The following is a 15,992-nucleotide window of genomic DNA, read 5'->3' as shown; positions in this document are numbered from 1 at the left end:
TGGAGTTTTACCAGGTGTTGTAGACATCTTTGATCCTGGAGTTGTTGAACTCATGTATGGAGTTTTACCAGGTGTTGTAGACATCTTTGATCCTGGAGTTGTTGAACTCATGTATGGAGTTTTACCAGGAGTTGTAGACATCTTTGATCCTGGAGTTGTTGAACTCATGTATGGAGTTTTACCAGGTGTTGTAGACATCTTTGATCCTGGAGTTGTAGAACTCACGTATGGAGTTTTACCAGGTTTTGTAGACATCCCTGATACAGGTGTTGTTGAACTCATGTCAGAGGTTTTACCAGGTGTTGTAGACATCATCTTTGGTAAAGTTGAACTTGAAGTAACCATTTCAGATGTACTTGGCATTGGTGCAGTTGAAGTTTTCACAATGTCTAAATAGATCATCAATGGACACTTTAAATTTGTATCAATTTTCACATCGAAATTACATTTAGTATTAAGCCAGTACCTTTAACTTTGATTGTATTTGGATCCACTGAAAAGCGACCAAAACTGCCTTTTTCCTTCACTTCTTTCACAAGCACTTGAGATATAGTATCTTTTGTAATTACGGTTGGTTTCGTTCCAGGAGGTGGAGACTTCATAAATACATCATATTTAACTTTTACGCTTCCTTGGCTATAATATACAAATGTAGACTACGGTAAGAATTTTGTTCTTCCCGGTAGATTACCTTTCATTCGAAATACTGACCTAAACTGTGTAACTTTGCTATAATCATAGGATGGCCCGATATTACTGTTCTTGTAGATGGTATCTAACTGAAATATATTGATAGAAGAAAGTTTTGTTCATCAAACAATAAAATAATGAATGATCATCCAACAAGAATTGCTTTATTTACATTTTTTTCAACTTCTTTCGCCAAACTCTTATATTCTTGCTTAGCAGGATTTGATAAAGCTGGAGAATAGCTCATATCATCGATTCTGAAATCCACTTCAAATTGAGGAGCTGAAATATTATGACATCGACCATGAACAAAATGTATTGTTTTTTCATTGCACCAATCTGAAATGGTGTGTATAGACCTACCTGGTTTAGGAGGAGCTGGTGTCGTGGTACTTTCAGTTCCAGTATCGTGAAAACCTGCAAGTTTTATTCAAGATACCGCTATACGAATATTATACAAAAAATAGATGCAAATGGTATCAGCAGCAATTTCTACAAGAGGATTTAGAGGAGCTGCCACCCCTTTCACTTTTACATTCGCCCCTCTGAAAATTTGCCATTCCTTTCAAAATATTGTATACATATTATTTAAGTTGATCATTGCTAACACAATGATTATAGATGTGTAAACTATAGTGAATTGATGAGAAATCTAGCTTGATTTTCAATATTTTTGCAGACACCAAAAGACAATGTTATGCGTTAAAGGATGGATAAAGCCCCACTAAAATCCCAGCTTACGTAGAACATTTTACCTACCTAAAAAGTACACTACAACAGCGATGACAGCAAGAACAACAATCACCATAACAGCAACAGATACTTTAATACATTTTGAACTACAACCAGAGTTACTTTTTTCCTCGGATTTCCGGTAAACTGGAACTGGTCGACGAATGTTCAATTCTTGGTATAAATGAGGATCATCGTCATTATTGGGTTGAACGCCTTCATAATAACCTAATTACGTAATACATGAGAGATTAGCCATGATATCACAAGCATTTTTCACCCAGACACAATTTGGCCCAGGATGTTTTCGGTCAGTAGACGTACTAAATTTTGCACATGTCAATGGTTCTGGAAGTGCTCACTTCACTTGTGTAGCAATGATAGCATTTTTGTAACGAGCAGAGGCGGATCCAGACCGTATTAGCCGTATTGCCCAATACGGTCTAGAATAAATTGTTAAGTGCCCTTCGAAATTTCACCGGCAATATTTTTAAAGGCATTATTTCAGCAACCGCTAATTCCGTGTCAGGGTCGTTTATTCTGGATTGCTCTGAATTAGTCTCTAGAAGTCCTCTAAAAGCCTTTAAATGGTACCATATTTTCAAAATTTTCTGGGGGAGGGCCCCATACCCCCTTCGAAGGACTTCGCGCCTTCGGCACTCGCATTGACCTGGATACTGGGTGTGCCCTAAGATCAGAAAGGTGCCCTTAAATATCCTTCCAATACTGTCTACCCATCCCCCTGGATCCGCCCCTGACGAGTGAGTGATTTAGGTGTGAATGCGCTCTCTAAGAAAGGCACAGGCAAAATCTGACTCAGGACTTGTCCCGGCCAGTTTGACTTGGCCCAAATGGTCTATGATCGCCACTATTGATTATCCAAGTGAACAGTGTTATACATCTTTTTTTCAGGATGTTTGATTGAAGACTGTAATTACCGTAATTTTTCCCGCTGTTATCAGCGAGATTAATTCCAGATGGATCAACTGGATCTTGATAGACGTGTTCCTCTCCCTCATCTGCGTCGTAGTACGCCGGGTTATCGAAAGTGCCGACTTCGCGTCCATTCTTCACAAACTAGAATTTAAACGGAAATTTAAATAAAACAGGTTTTGACGAACTTCACACGGAAATAATTTCCTGATCTTTCCGATACCATGAGTTGCAAAAGATTATCAAGGGTCACTTCAGGGTAGTCTAGTACCTAGCTGTCGTTCCACAAACAACCGTTGTAGGGAACAGGTAACAACGACTGGTATTCAGACTAACTTCAGGGTAGCCTCTCTCTGTTCACAAATGAAATACCAGGGGCTGGATTAGATAGAAAATATATACCGGTACGGTATTCTTTTCTATTGTAAATAGGGTCATTTCTATCATATGAGGGGATTTCCAGTTTATCGCTTTATCAATTATTTTCAAATTTTAGTCAAATAATTCTTACCTTATACATCTCTAAACAGCAAAATTAAAATCTAATCCAATAGGCTTGTTCACATTTCTGGCAATGTGTGTCTTATATAAATGTGAACTTGATTCACTGTCCAAATATTTTCAACTCACAATGAGTGAATGACCTATGTTTCACCCTAATGAAGGAAGTCTATATAGGCCTAATTGATCTACCTATAGAAATCTATCTGTAGTTGACTCATAAAGGAACTCCTCTTAATCCAAACAATGTGCCCTATGTGGAATGCGTCCTATGCCCGAGGAGTGAATAGCTGCTAATTATATGGCTCAAAACAGGGGCGAAGTCCTGTCTTCTTGTGCACGGTCAGTGAGGCCGGATCAGTTTTGTTTGTTTGTTTTATTTTTGTTCCTGGATTTTCCCCTGCGCATTTAACGGACGTCAAACCTACCTCAGATTTAACACCTTGATAATTCGGATTTTCATAAAAATCACTGCTGGCAAGTCGGAGTTTATATGATTTTCGCCGAGGACCCATCTTATCAACGACTCCGGTGCTCCGGAGGAAGGCTTTTTTCACAAGAAAGAAGGGCCGTCAAATTATGCGCCATAAACGTCACTACCGCCTTGGAACATGTGGAATGGATTATATAATTGAATTCATACGTCCATGCTACCACTGAACGTTCCACCGAAATAGAGCTCTTTAATTAGGTGTCAATCAGAAAACCATAATCAAATGTATATAAATTATCATCATCTTGTCACAAAAATAATTTGTTCCTTTCCATAGCAATTTATTGCATGCACCTCAACCGACCGCGTATAGAGTTCGAACCCCGAAAATCCACATACCAGGCGAAACATTTTATCGGACAAGCTGTGAAATACAACCACGAATATTTATTTTTGTATAATATTGTTGATTATTATTCATAAATACACTGCTATAAAATTTTCCAGACTTCTTCAAATGCATTACAAATCTTGGCACAAGTCAGAGCCCCAGATAGTGGATAATTACTAATGGAATATGTCTTTTCTGTATAATCCACATCAACCTAAAATAAAAACGATGAAAATAAAATTTTCTTCTTTCTTACAAAACACAAATTTGTGGGTCCAAACGATTTCACATTCATTACTTACACTTCCATGTGCCATAGCCCCAATTACAATAACTATTGGTGCATCTTCAGGAACTAAAGTTTTGGGTTCAACCACTTGCTTTGCACTAAAGGACATAGCTACTTTCATACATCCAGTAGGTAAATGCTGTGATACAGGATTCTTAATCACCTGAAATTAATACACATGTGAATCCTGAGTGCAATCGGGTGTAGATCCAACCCAAGGGGATCTCATGAGACTTTTGTAATACCTTACTCTCAAAAATTTAAGATTAAAGAGCACCACTTTGTAGATACATTAGCCATATCGGTACATACATTTGGTAAGACCTTCACATTGGCCCCGGATCTAGCCCCAGCAATGAAATCAACAAAATGTCTTTTTCTGGTCAGTAGGCCTACTAGTCATATAAAACAAAATTACCTTAAGTAATTTTTGATTTCCATCAGCAGAGTGAATACTGAGTTTGTGTAACAGCTGAACTAAAATGTACATGATAAAAAAGAGATTTTAAAACTTCACAATTGACTACCAGCCTTCAGCTGATATTACTATGGAACATTAGCTCACCCATGAGTCCACAAAACCTATCGAAAGTCCTGGGAATTCGAGTTTGCGGGTTAATTTCAATGAGAACATTTTTTGCTGTTCGTATGTAAACTTGCAATAGACCAGCACGGTTCAGAGGACTGTCCATGAGCATCAGCAAACACTGCAAATAAGATACTGGATGAACGATCAATTCTTCGATTGAATTGAATAAGTAAACAGTTTAAAGTATTCTACATGTCACAAACAATTACTTAAATTTGTTATGAATGATTGACCCCATCAATATTACCTGATGAGCAATATCTGGTCGCATCACTGCTGGATCTCTTTTGAATTTTGCCATCAACTTTTTATGTTTATCACAGGTAAGCAGCTCAAAATTTTTTCCCACCTTTTTGAAAAAGTACAAATAAATGATTTACAACCTTTGTTAAAAATGTTAGATATAATCTGCGTCAATAAACTACAATACATTGATTTGTAATTTGAATTGACTGAACTCGGAAACGGCAGTTTTTAGCTATTTTTGCACAATTCACAATAAATAATTTCTATTTTCTCACTTTCACAGTTTCAAGAGATGCATTTTCCAACACTACAATTAGTCTTTTTGCTTGATCACGGTCATGTAACTTCCTCAAATGGTTTGGAAGTCGAATTTTATCCTCATCACGCTCCGACATGGGGGCCGCCATTTTGTTTCAATCAAAATATTGCGCACTGACGTCATGAACCAATTAGCGACGATGACGTTTCACACACAAACCAATGACGTAGAGCGATCAATCATCTGATCGTAAATTGACATCATGGCGGCGGTAGGTGCTCCTGCGGAGGTCGTAAAGGGCCAAATTTTCGAGGTTGGACCTCGTTATTATGATTTGACGTACATTGGCGAAGGAGCCTATGGAATGGTGGTGTAAGTAATTATAAAACTTTTAGATTTCAAGTTCATGGAAGTGTATAAATAGTCGTATATTTCTGCAATTTCTCCGTCCGTCCGTCACTTCCTCGAATCTGAGTTGAGTAGACACCACCACCACATAAACTCGATGACTCGTTTGTGTGGTGTGTTGTCTGTAGGTGGCACAGAATGCACTGCATCAATACAATTTACTCTGTCTGGAACTTAAGGCACCAAACCAAAATTGGCTCTAAGTCTAAGTAGAACTTTGAGGAAAAAAATAAGCCCTAAAGTAGAGGAGTCAGAGTCCGGAGCCAATTGATCAAAGTAAACCAAGATATCATTGTGTGAATTCTGATCATTTCTTTCCACAGTCAATATTATTGTTATTCTTATCACAATACATTGTACAATACTTATATGTTTTTATCAAGTAAGTCGGAATGCAAAGAAAGAAAGGCAAATCTAGTTTCGAAAGCGTAATAATTTTGGTAAACAACCATGAGGTCACCATTTTGAAATATTGTGTTACTTGCGTAGGATGTTAACTTATTAGCATTTATTGAAAGGTTTGCAGTAAACAACAGGGTTTGTATCAGCTGGTACTCAGTGATTTTACACCTACACAGAGATTAGTTGATTTTTCATGATTTATAAATCTTACAGGATTTATTTTTTAACTCTTGATTTATAGACCGTCATGTGCAATTTTATATGCTAGGATTATCTTCAGGTTTTTGTATCCTCCGTGCGGTGTTATGAAGCCTATTTCTCTTTCTATGGCGTTTCATAAAAAAATGTGCTTTTTATGATAAAATAACCTAATATGATTATTGGATATTTTCCAGATCGGCAACGGACATGAAAACAAGTCAGAAAGTGGCAATAAAAAAAATATCACCATTTGAGCATCAGACATACTGTCAACGAACTCTACGAGAGATAAAGATTCTAACGCGATTTAAACATGAAAATGTAAGAACCAAATCTTGTGATGATATCCATGAAATTAGAATAGAAAACGGAATTAATTCGCTGTAATATTTTTGATTTCTTTATTTATAGATTATAGACATAAGGGATATACTAACGACAAGGCGAATAGATGAAATGAGAGATGTGTATCCTTTTACAAATACCCTAAAGGCAGGACCTGATTCGACAGACTCTGTGTAGTTCAAACATCGAACATTTAGAACGCACCCGTTCTATAATTTGAGAAAGTAGAGAATTAGTCCGTCTAAATTGGTCCCTTCTTAAATCGAATGGACCAAATTAGAACAGGCTCTTCCCTAGTAGAACGCTTGATCCATTCTAAATCGGAAGGGACTAAATTTAAAACGTTCTGATTAACATAGTATGTGAAAGTCGCTGTTGTCATTCTGTGAGGTATTTTCAGAATTCATCTTTAGCGATCAACTAGTTATTAAGCAACTGAGGTTTATGGTTAGCGCTCGATTCTATCCCTGGATATGATCCATAGCTTCAGTGTCACGTCTTACAGATCATTGACAATGCGTCTGGACGTTTAATTTAGGTCTTTTTCAAGGTGTGCAGCAATAAGGTAATCTTTCAGGATTATTTTAGAGTCACTGACTGTGTTATGAGTTGCTATGGAAACAGTGTTGTCTGCAGTAACTCGTTGAATCTAAGGCAGCCGGTCTGATGATCATCTAGTGTATGTAGGTATCAAAATTATTTTTTTTTTAATGCTGAGGTATTATTACTAACTCTTGCATCGGTGTAATTGTTAGTAATTGTCTTCACCGGATAATGTCCTATGTTCATGGCTACCTTAAAACATATGTTTGATTAAACCTGCCTCGTAAATTGTGAAGCGGTTATTCTCTTAGACTCGATCGTAATAAGAAAAATCTAACTGGGCACATTTGAAAATGATAGTCAATTTGACTGAAGAAATTTCTTGATTTGATTTAGAATCTTGGTAATCAGTGAGTTAAATGCAATTTTAACCGGGCCAGGTTTAGTATTTGTCCTTGCAGCAGTTTGGTCTATCAATTAGGTGATTCAACTAGAATGAAGAGTAGATAGTTTCGAATGAGTAACATTGTCTGATGATGTGGGAGGGGGATGGGTGAGGACGGTGATAATCACTAGTTTACCCATAGAGTTTATCTATTTATAGGTGTTATGTATGTATGAATGATTGTGCTATAAGTCAATCAAAATAAGAGAAAAGTGTTATGTATTTGTTAATCTATAGACTGAAACCATCATCTTATGCATTGAATTATAGAATTTATCAGTTTTTGATTCTCAAAAGCTGTATTTTTTCCCAATAGTCGGTGTGTGTTATGTTGACATGATTATTAGTTATGAAGAGATTGAGGTTGGGCAGAATTTTTCCTGCATCTCTCATGCAGTAACATGACTGCAGGTTATCACAGTAGAGAGAGAGAGAGAGGGAGAGAGGAAATTTACTGGGGGGAAACTGGGCTATTATCCGCAACATAAACACAATACGGGATTAGGCGGGTCTGTTAACTTCCGTCAGACTACAGAAGAAAATCAGTAATTGAATTACTCGAGCTGCCTTGATCAGAAATCCCATGTAATTATGTTATGCTCGGTGTGCCATTGTTTTTGAAGGCTACCTGCACCACATTTTTCAATGTGCCTCACCGTCACGTAGCGAACAGTTATTGCCCTGCTGTAATTTAAACAAAAAAAGTCGCGATATTAACTTCTCATGAGTGATGATTGCGGCAGAAGATATACATTTGATTCGTATGTTGAATACAGTTGCCTCCCTCAGAGTTAAATCGTATTGTTATTGCTGAATTGAAGCCGAGTCTCTCGATGTTTCATTGATTTCTCTGCTTATATTAGAAACATGACTAGCAAAATTCCCAGGGACCTCCCCGAGATCAAGGCATCCGTTGTTGATTCTTTTTACAGATGACGCAAACACCGAGTGCATCACAATCTTGTTCTTATGAACAATGTACAGAATTCTTGTAACGCCATCAAAATAATGAGCAGACCATAAAAATCTGCCGTAGTTTTTAGTATCTTTATTCAATAAGGCACTACGTGACCTTTTCGTTGACGCCTGTCTATGAACTATGAAGTGATGAGATCTACACATCATGAAATCTAAATGATTAAAAAATGAAATATCACGAAGACAGAATGATGAAAAACATGGCATTATTCTGATAAATTTTGAAGATGATAGATATGTTTACTTAGATTAAGTGAATGTAGCCTCATAGAATAGAATGTCATTTATACTGAAGAATAGAAATAGTTTCGAAGTCTAATAGACAGTGGAAAAATTAGTTCAGTCGCATGTTCTATTTGACAAAAGAAGGTTTGTAAATTCTTTAAAACATCCAGGGTCGATATTTCTTTCATCGAAATCTATAGTGTCAATTTGCGAAATTTTACTATGTTTTAACACACAGTATGATAATCCGGTCTTGTATGAGGTTAAACTGTATTATGAATTATGGGGTTGATAACAGTGTTTGACAATGTGCGGTAATCAAGGCAACATTTTGTGCTAGATATTTCACTGTTAATAATTGTGACAGTCTAACCTGATTGTCATTGCAAATGCCTGGATATGGCCCATTATATTATTCTTTCTGCTGATAGCATATTTATGTATTGAAGATTTCGAGTTGAATGAATTTCAATGAAGCGTTGTCTTTTTAAAGCCTGGGTGTAGATATAGATTTAGGCCTATATGAAATGACTTATGGTTCGACTAATTACTTTTATTTTTAAAACCTAGTCTCTCGTGCTGAATATTTCATTGCCTGGAGACCTTTCCTCCCCCCTCCTACCCCCCCATCCCCCTGGTGTATCGTGATCCCACCTGAGGGTAATTTGCGTTGGTCGTGTTACCGCATTTGTTTCATCACTTAATGCGGTCCATGGTATGACCGACCAGACTGTGGAGCGCTTGTAGTAGTTAGATATATAATCAGCAGGAATGTCATACATCAAGTTCTCATTATTAATGTTTTATCTAGTTCAACGCTTTTACATCAAACATAATTAACCTGTAATTTCTGTATTATGTCCAGCTCTATTGTCTAATGTATTTACTGCATGCAAAATTATCATTCTCCCAAAGACTGACATTTATCAAAGTATAAATATGACTTGTAATTTATTTTCTAAAGTATTGAATTTGTGATGGTTAATGTCCAAATAAAGTGATGATTCCTTGACTGTTTTATTGCTCAGTTATATAGTCCAGTGCCTCATGGAAACCGATATGTACAAGTTATTGAAAACTCAGAAACTCAGTAATGACCACATTTGTTATTTCCTGTATCAGATTCTGAGAGGACTCAAATATATACATTCGGCAAATGTGCTACATAGAGATTTGAAACCTAGCAACTTACTGTTGAATACCACTTGTGATCTAAAGGTTTGTAAATCATTTTTATACATGGCAACATTTATTTTCAGAGTCTGAAATATTCGTTTCTTTTGAAGGGTCCATTTTATAACTTCCTCCTTTGGATTTAAACCTGATAGCTTTGAAATAGCCACGGCACGACAGCATATTAGCCTGAGTGTACCTGCATGTATCTGCGTGTACCTGCGCATCGGGGCTAATCAGGCAGCTTTTCGTGCCATGGCAGAGTCTAGTGATGTCATCAGGTTTGAATCCCTGCTGAGGAAAGATGGTATTGCAGTGACTCGCATGTGAATTAGCGACTGCCCTCGATATGATATGTCGAGCACTGCAGAATGATTTGTTTTATTTCGTGCTGTTGCACCTCTACTGTCTGTAGAACCTGGGAATCCTAATCACATTAACGTTGAACGTTTTGGTTTCCTCAATTTTATATCATCATATCACAAATGCATTTAACTTCTCCATTGTCATACCCAGTGTTGTGCATTCGATTCTGGAATATTTTTATGACCATTTTTGGCCAGATGCCCTACTGATTCTGGTACAGCGTAATTTGTAAACCCGATAGAAGGCCGGTACAGAGTTTGCAATCCTGTAACCTGCCTTAACATCATCTTTAATTCTCAATTTCATCTAATGCTCTCTTGTTGTTTGTCATTCTAGATATGTGACTTTGGATTAGCGAGAGTAGCCGACCCTGAACATGACCATACCGGATTCTTAACGGAGTACGTAGCTACAAGATGGTACAGAGCACCGGAGATTATGCTCAACTCAAAAGGCTATACGAAATCTATTGATGTTTGGTCAGTAGGTTGTATCCTAGCCGAGATGATCTCAAATCGGCCAATCTTCCCTGGAAAACACTGTATCCTTTTCATCATAAGTGTCGCATCCATTTGATGTATATAGTCAGCGGTTAGATGTTTCAGATGTTTGCTTTGATGAAAGTTTGCCACGTCTTTCATCTTAGAAATTACCACTATCGAATGGTAACTTGACCCGGGTGCTTCGTTCTGTGTAACCTCACTAGGCTGATTGATGTATTACTGAAATTGGCGCTTAATTTTCCAATGAATAAAACATATTTCGTTGATTTCGAACGCTTTTGTATCGATTGATAATTCATTTTTCTGTAGAAAATTGAACAAGATTTTACTAGGATTGCTTGTAGTGACTACGTAGCTAAGAACCAATTAGAATACATTAAAGTATCGCTATCAGAGCTATCTGACTAATTGAATTATAGTGAAGATGAGAGAGAGAGAGAGTGGGAAGGAGAAATTTTGGAGAGATTATGGATGTATGCATCATTCAATCAGTTGTTGCTATGGTTGCTGAGGTGAAAGGAATTGCTGAGTTGATCGCGCAGTAGATATATAGATTATTGATTTGGGATACATAGAAAGATTGATGGATCATTTCATCACGGAATGAGTGAGTTATCTTTTTAAATCCAGTTGTTGGCAACGTCGAATAGTGCTTTATTCTCCCAAAAAAAATCAGAAGAAAATCTATCAAATAGTAGGTCTGTATTGAGAGCTATTACTCGAACACGATGTTAGTTTATAGTGCAAATAATGTAAATTAGTTGGCTCTGATTTGAAATGGGGGTGGTTGATGAAACGGTGATGTGTCAATCAATGTAAGGTAGTTCGGAGTTGTGTTCCGGTGAATCAATTGTCAATTGCTTTAGGCGTTAATAGATCAATTATCCAAAAATAAACCAATGTATTTATATTGAAGCTGAAGATTATGTAAAAGCTCCTCTTTCAATAAAGAACAGGTCTGTCATTGCATGCATGAGAAATGCAACAATTCCCATTAATATTGAATTTGGTAGATACCAAAATATCCCAATTAATTATAGACTCTATGAGTAAGTGTGTAATCAAAAGAAATAGAAACAGAAGAACAGTTTATACTTCATTGTAATCATTATTCAGATGAACGTGTTAGTTTATTCAATACGATTAACATAACTATCAATATTCTATGTATCAAATAGAATTAAGCTTCCCCAAAATGAAGGTAAAATTTGTGAATTAGTCACTAACTTTATATATACAGCCCTACAAATGCGCAATGCGATTCACTTATACAATTATCAATTGCAATGTAATGTAGCTAACTTTTTGTGTATGAATATTCCGTCTTGTAAGCCTCTAAGATATCTTATAGATACTTTTTTATCGATTTCTCTTTGCCACATATATTTCTTAACTCGAATGTTTAAGATCTCGACCAATTAAATCACATATTAGGAGTCCTCGGTTCACCGAGCCAAGAAGATTTACAGTGCATCATCAATGATAAGGTAAATGAACGGTCAGAAAAAAAGTCATTCATTGATTTGATTTAATCCGGTGTTCAATGATGTGATTACGGTTTAATTACAGGCTCGAGGGTATCTACAATCATTAACTTATAAGCCTAAAGTGCCATGGGTCAGAATGTATGATGGAGTTGACTCTAAAGGTGGGATTAAAATTTTGATATATATTTTGCTGTTGATTCGCTATTGGGAGTTATATGTATAAAATGTTTTGTAATTTACCATTTTCAGCTCTAGATTTATTGGATAAAATGTTGACATTTAATCCGCATAAAAGGATTACAGTTCTAGAGGCACTCGCCCACCCTTACCTTGATCAGTACTATGACCCTGCGGATGAGGTTACTATCATTTATGTTTGCGAAATAATCTTCATTTCGGTGATGTTTTTGGCAAAAAATGCAACAAATATTCTTTTGAATTTCTAGCCTGTAGCGGAGACACCATTCACTATTGATATGGAATTAGATGACCTGCCTAAAGAAAAATTAAAGGAATTGATTTTTGAAGAAACGACCCACTTTGGTACAAAAGCGACAGATGAGAAATAGTTTATAAGCCTGGTTAGTATAAACTACATTGGATTAGCTGCATGAATATAGCATGGGGCGCTTAAGCTGCGTTCATATTTAGAATGTTCTAAATTTAGACTATTCCTATTCAGAATGATCTAAACGTTCGCATCAGCAAACAAGTCATTCTGAATTGGCACATTCCATTTTAGAAATTTAATTAGTGTTAGTATGTGTACTCTGAGTGTTGCGTCTATGGCTGGGTGGTTATGGATTACGGATCTGGGCGGATATGGATTAACGATGTATTGTTTTGCTGATATTTCGTATTTATGATATTTTCCCAGGTTCAAGAAGAGTATTTCTCATTCGATCACTCGCCAGAAATCATCGATTCATCTCTGCTAGCTACCTTTTTATAATCGGTGTTCTACTGTGGAAAAAAAAAACGATTTTATATACTCAGCGAACGGCATCATCATAGTCGAAGAATCGTCCTATAAACTATTGAGACATCGGCAGATGATCGGTTGGTAGATTGACGCTGAACAGTTAGTGAATGAAAGAAGGAAAAGGGATGAGTATCCGCCATGTGAACGACTGAAAATGACAGATTATGAGTTGATGAAATTTATAGCCACAAAGTCTTGATATCGATAGTAAGCTACTTTTTTCGAGTCGATATCATAGCTGTTTACTGCCAGTTTCAGCCACCTTTTTCAATGAAAAAATAAAAAACACGTCACTTTCATCATATTTTGATTTGAATTATTGTTGTCCTGAAAACGTAAGCCTGTCACGCGTTTAATGGTTGTCTCTAATATAGTCTTTTTATACGGTGCTTAGTGGCTCTTTATCTGATATAAAACGGTTTGTCGTTTTTTTAGAAACCGTCGACGTCATGTGTAAATAAATCGACTCACAAAAATGAAATGTTATTAATCGATAAACAAAGATATATTGTTTGTTTTACCATGTTTTAATAACGCAAATGATTTTAAACTAATTCTGTTATCTGAATCTGCATTCTTTCTTTTTCAATTAGATAATGATATGTGGAGGCAGTGTGTAATGATTACAACTGTTGACTAGGTTTTTGAATTGAAAAAATTGCGTAATCACTAATGATTTTATATAGATTGTGATGGTGATGCCACCAGATTCACTCTTGGGGATTCCTCCAAGATTCACCTTATGTCGAATAGCTCCCACTGCCTTCTGCAAGGGAATCTCGCATTTTTTTTTGGATTGATTAAATGGAGAGACACAAAAACAAAAAAATTACAATTTGTTTTGTCTTGCAACCAATCAATATACTCATGTGAAACCAGTGTCACATAGTTTTTGTAAAATGACTTATAAATAGCTTGGTTTTGAGTACCGTATTTCAATGAATATCACTGCATTTCTAAAATGTCAGGAGAAATATAAGAATGTATATACCGACAGTAGATTCACTTGCCTAGCCTCCTTGCTGAGAAACCTGGACGGTTGAGGATACTGGAAGAATGTTGAAGAACGGGTATTGTGAAATGTGCATGTATTATTGTACTTAAAGTGAAGGAGGCAGCACTATGAGGATTGTTTGAGACTTGATCCTCACTGGCTTGTGTTGATATAGAATGTAGTGCATGGGCGGCTTCATAAGGTGGATTTATAAATTAACCTTGCACAAAGTATGAAATCCAAAAAGCTAAAGCCCCTAGAGAGAACTAACACTGTTATCTATGTCTTAAAACTCAATATGTGTTGTTTACTATTATTATTATTATTATTATTATTATATTATTATTGATAATACGATGATTGTATATTTGTATGTATTAAAGTCGGCAGAAGACATATTGTATAGTTTCAAAAGATTATTTTTATGAAAATTTTTCTTAGCGATACTTAGTAAAAAGCTATGTCCGTACTGTTATAATCATGTTGTTTGCTATGAATGATGTCCCGACTAGATATCGAGATCCTTCTTTCCCTATTAGAATTCCGATGTTGGGTACCTGAACTATGTCTATAAACTTGTGAGGTTTCCCTTTAGAAATATCACTGTATTTTTTTCCATTTATACACACAGACCAATCCTACAATTAGCCACTTTTGTGAAGCAGGTTTTGCAGTAATTTGTTCATTTGTTTCAATAATCACTACCAGGAGAGAATGGATATGTGCTATTTCAAAATCAGGTTGTGAAGGTTTTATAGATGAGTAGCGGTAGTTGTTTTTGGGAATAATCCACAAGTATATATTTATGAATCTGTGGTCAATGTACGGGTTCTCAAACAATAAATTATGTTAGTCTAGTTTCACCGAAGATGCAGGGTTTAAAGTTATCTAACCACCAGATTGAAGCCCCACATCGAAGTAAGTCGCTGGCCTCAGATGACCGGTGACATGCTTTGTTAGGTTGTACTAAATTCTATCATAATTGTTACTGATGATTGATGTGTCAAAGTGGTTGATTATTCGTCACCAAATACATCACTGCTCAGGTGAGGGTAAGACAAAGTTGTGATCTACCTGTATTGTGATCTACTGTATAGTCCTAATTGATTATTTCTATCTGAATGGCTGCAATGGTCAGTAATATACAAGTATCACATGAGTTGAGAAATCAATGTTCAAACCGACATAATTTTTTTTCACTATTCAGTTTTCAATGTCTTTAATGGAAGCTATTGTCGTGATGGCTTGGCCTTGAATGTGCCTGCTACCATAAATCTTCTAATTTTATAGACCATATTGTTTTGTTGTATAAACTTCTAATCATGTAAGTATAAAAATATGTTGGGGCACATTGCAAGCATTCATTTGTAGTAATATTACATAAAGCTTAATAAAATGTATCATGTGGTATAAATGTTTCAAAACTTGTGCCGTCAAGTCTTCATTTCTGATCCAAGGATCTTTATTCGATTGGACGCTTTGAGGCTACTGCCCTCTTTCTACACAGTGGCTCGATCATCCTGATAATGTAAATTTTAGACGTGATCCAGTGGCAGGTTCAAGACAGTCACCGAAGATTCTATTTATATAAAATATATGAGTCAATAATTTTGGAATTATCGCTACAAATATTTATTAAACATCTGAGCTTGGCGGTCAAAAGTCTCTCTCTTTATAAAACTTTTCCATAATACATTTCATTTTTAGCAAAACTCTTTATTTATCAATCAATTAGTATTTATGTACAGAAATTAAGTATAGATGTGGAGATTGAGAGGCAGTGGTCAGCCTTCGACGTTTTTCAGCTGAACAGGCTCGAGCTGTATGGGTTCCCGCGTGAAAGAATCCTTCGTGACTACAGGCCTGCAGATATACAA

General features: G+C 36.2%; 3 protein-coding genes across 3 annotated transcripts; 1 reads left to right on the top strand and 2 right to left on the bottom strand.

The window, feature by feature from the left end:
• Positions 1–7: 7 nt before the first annotated feature.
• LOC141899157 (uncharacterized) lies at positions 8–3,460 on the bottom strand. Its single transcript, XM_074785314.1, has 9 exons — positions 3,285–3,460; positions 2,361–2,499; positions 1,450–1,650; positions 1,054–1,107; positions 863–972; positions 712–779; positions 467–636; positions 83–389; positions 8–35 (listed from the first exon to the last, which is right to left on the bottom strand). Exons 1-9 carry the CDS (start codon positions 3,369–3,371, stop codon positions 8–10), a joined length of 1,164 nt encoding a protein of 387 aa, XP_074641415.1. The 5' UTR covers positions 3,372–3,460.
• A 290-nt stretch (positions 3,461–3,750) lies between these two features.
• Positions 3,751–5,211, bottom strand: LOC141900096 (ribosomal RNA small subunit methyltransferase NEP1-like). The gene is made up of 6 exons (XM_074786829.1): positions 5,080–5,211; positions 4,806–4,907; positions 4,535–4,676; positions 4,388–4,446; positions 3,983–4,132; positions 3,751–3,894 (listed from the first exon to the last, which is right to left on the bottom strand). The coding sequence occupies exons 1-6, from the start codon at positions 5,209–5,211 to the stop codon at positions 3,781–3,783; spliced, it is 699 nt and encodes a 232-aa protein (XP_074642930.1). The 3' UTR covers positions 3,751–3,780.
• A 107-nt stretch (positions 5,212–5,318) lies between these two features.
• On the top strand, positions 5,319–15,532 carry LOC141898398 (mitogen-activated protein kinase ERK-A-like). The gene is made up of 10 exons (XM_074784256.1): positions 5,319–5,435; positions 6,269–6,395; positions 6,486–6,541; positions 9,639–9,828; positions 10,486–10,690; positions 12,060–12,139; positions 12,222–12,300; positions 12,389–12,498; positions 12,586–12,720; positions 13,017–15,532. The coding sequence occupies exons 1-9, from the start codon at positions 5,326–5,328 to the stop codon at positions 12,706–12,708; spliced, it is 1,080 nt and encodes a 359-aa protein (XP_074640357.1). The 5' UTR covers positions 5,319–5,325; the 3' UTR covers positions 12,709–12,720; positions 13,017–15,532.
• The last annotated feature ends 460 nt before the right edge of the window (positions 15,533–15,992 follow it).

The sequence above is a fragment of the Tubulanus polymorphus genome, chromosome 2 (assembly GCF_964204645.1).
Source record: "Tubulanus polymorphus chromosome 2, tnTubPoly1.2, whole genome shotgun sequence".
In the NCBI taxonomy this organism is placed as follows: domain Eukaryota; kingdom Metazoa; phylum Nemertea; class Palaeonemertea; order Tubulaniformes; family Tubulanidae; genus Tubulanus; species Tubulanus polymorphus.
The sequence above is the reverse complement of the archived record's forward strand: the minus strand, read 5'-3'. Positions and strand labels throughout refer to the sequence as shown.

What these genes read in the sequence shown, in the direction of transcription:
- LOC141900096 (XM_074786829.1), bottom strand. Translation starts at nt 5,211, where the DNA reads ATGGCGGCCCCCATGTCGGAGCGTGATGAGGATAAAATTCGACTTCCA. An exon ending in TAGGTTTTGTGGACTCATGG is followed by an intron (nt 4,447 to 4,534) that starts GTGAGCTAATGT and finishes TGTACATTTTAG; the next exon opens with TTCAGCTGTTACACAAACTC. An exon ending in GGGCTATGGCACATGGAAGT is followed by an intron (nt 3,895 to 3,982) that starts GTAAGTAATGAA and finishes TTTTTATTTTAG; the next exon opens with GTTGATGTGGATTATACAGA.
- LOC141899157 (XM_074785314.1), bottom strand. Translation starts at nt 3,371, where the DNA reads ATGGGTCCTCGGCGAAAATCATATAAACTCCGACTTGCCAGCAGTGAT. An exon ending in CGAAAGAAGTTGAAAAAAAT is followed by an intron (nt 780 to 862) that starts GTAAATAAAGCA and finishes AATATATTTCAG; the next exon opens with TTAGATACCATCTACAAGAA. An exon ending in AGCAAAGTTACACAGTTTAG is followed by an intron (nt 637 to 711) that starts GTCAGTATTTCG and finishes TGTATATTATAG; the next exon opens with CCAAGGAAGCGTAAAAGTTA.
- LOC141898398 (XM_074784256.1), top strand. Translation starts at nt 5,326, where the DNA reads ATGGCGGCGGTAGGTGCTCCTGCGGAGGTCGTAAAGGGCCAAATTTTC. An exon ending in CGCGATTTAAACATGAAAAT is followed by an intron (nt 6,396 to 6,485) that starts GTAAGAACCAAA and finishes CTTTATTTATAG; the next exon opens with ATTATAGACATAAGGGATAT. An exon ending in ATAGATGAAATGAGAGATGT is followed by an intron (nt 6,542 to 9,638) that starts GTATCCTTTTAC and finishes TTTATTGCTCAG; the next exon opens with TTATATAGTCCAGTGCCTCA.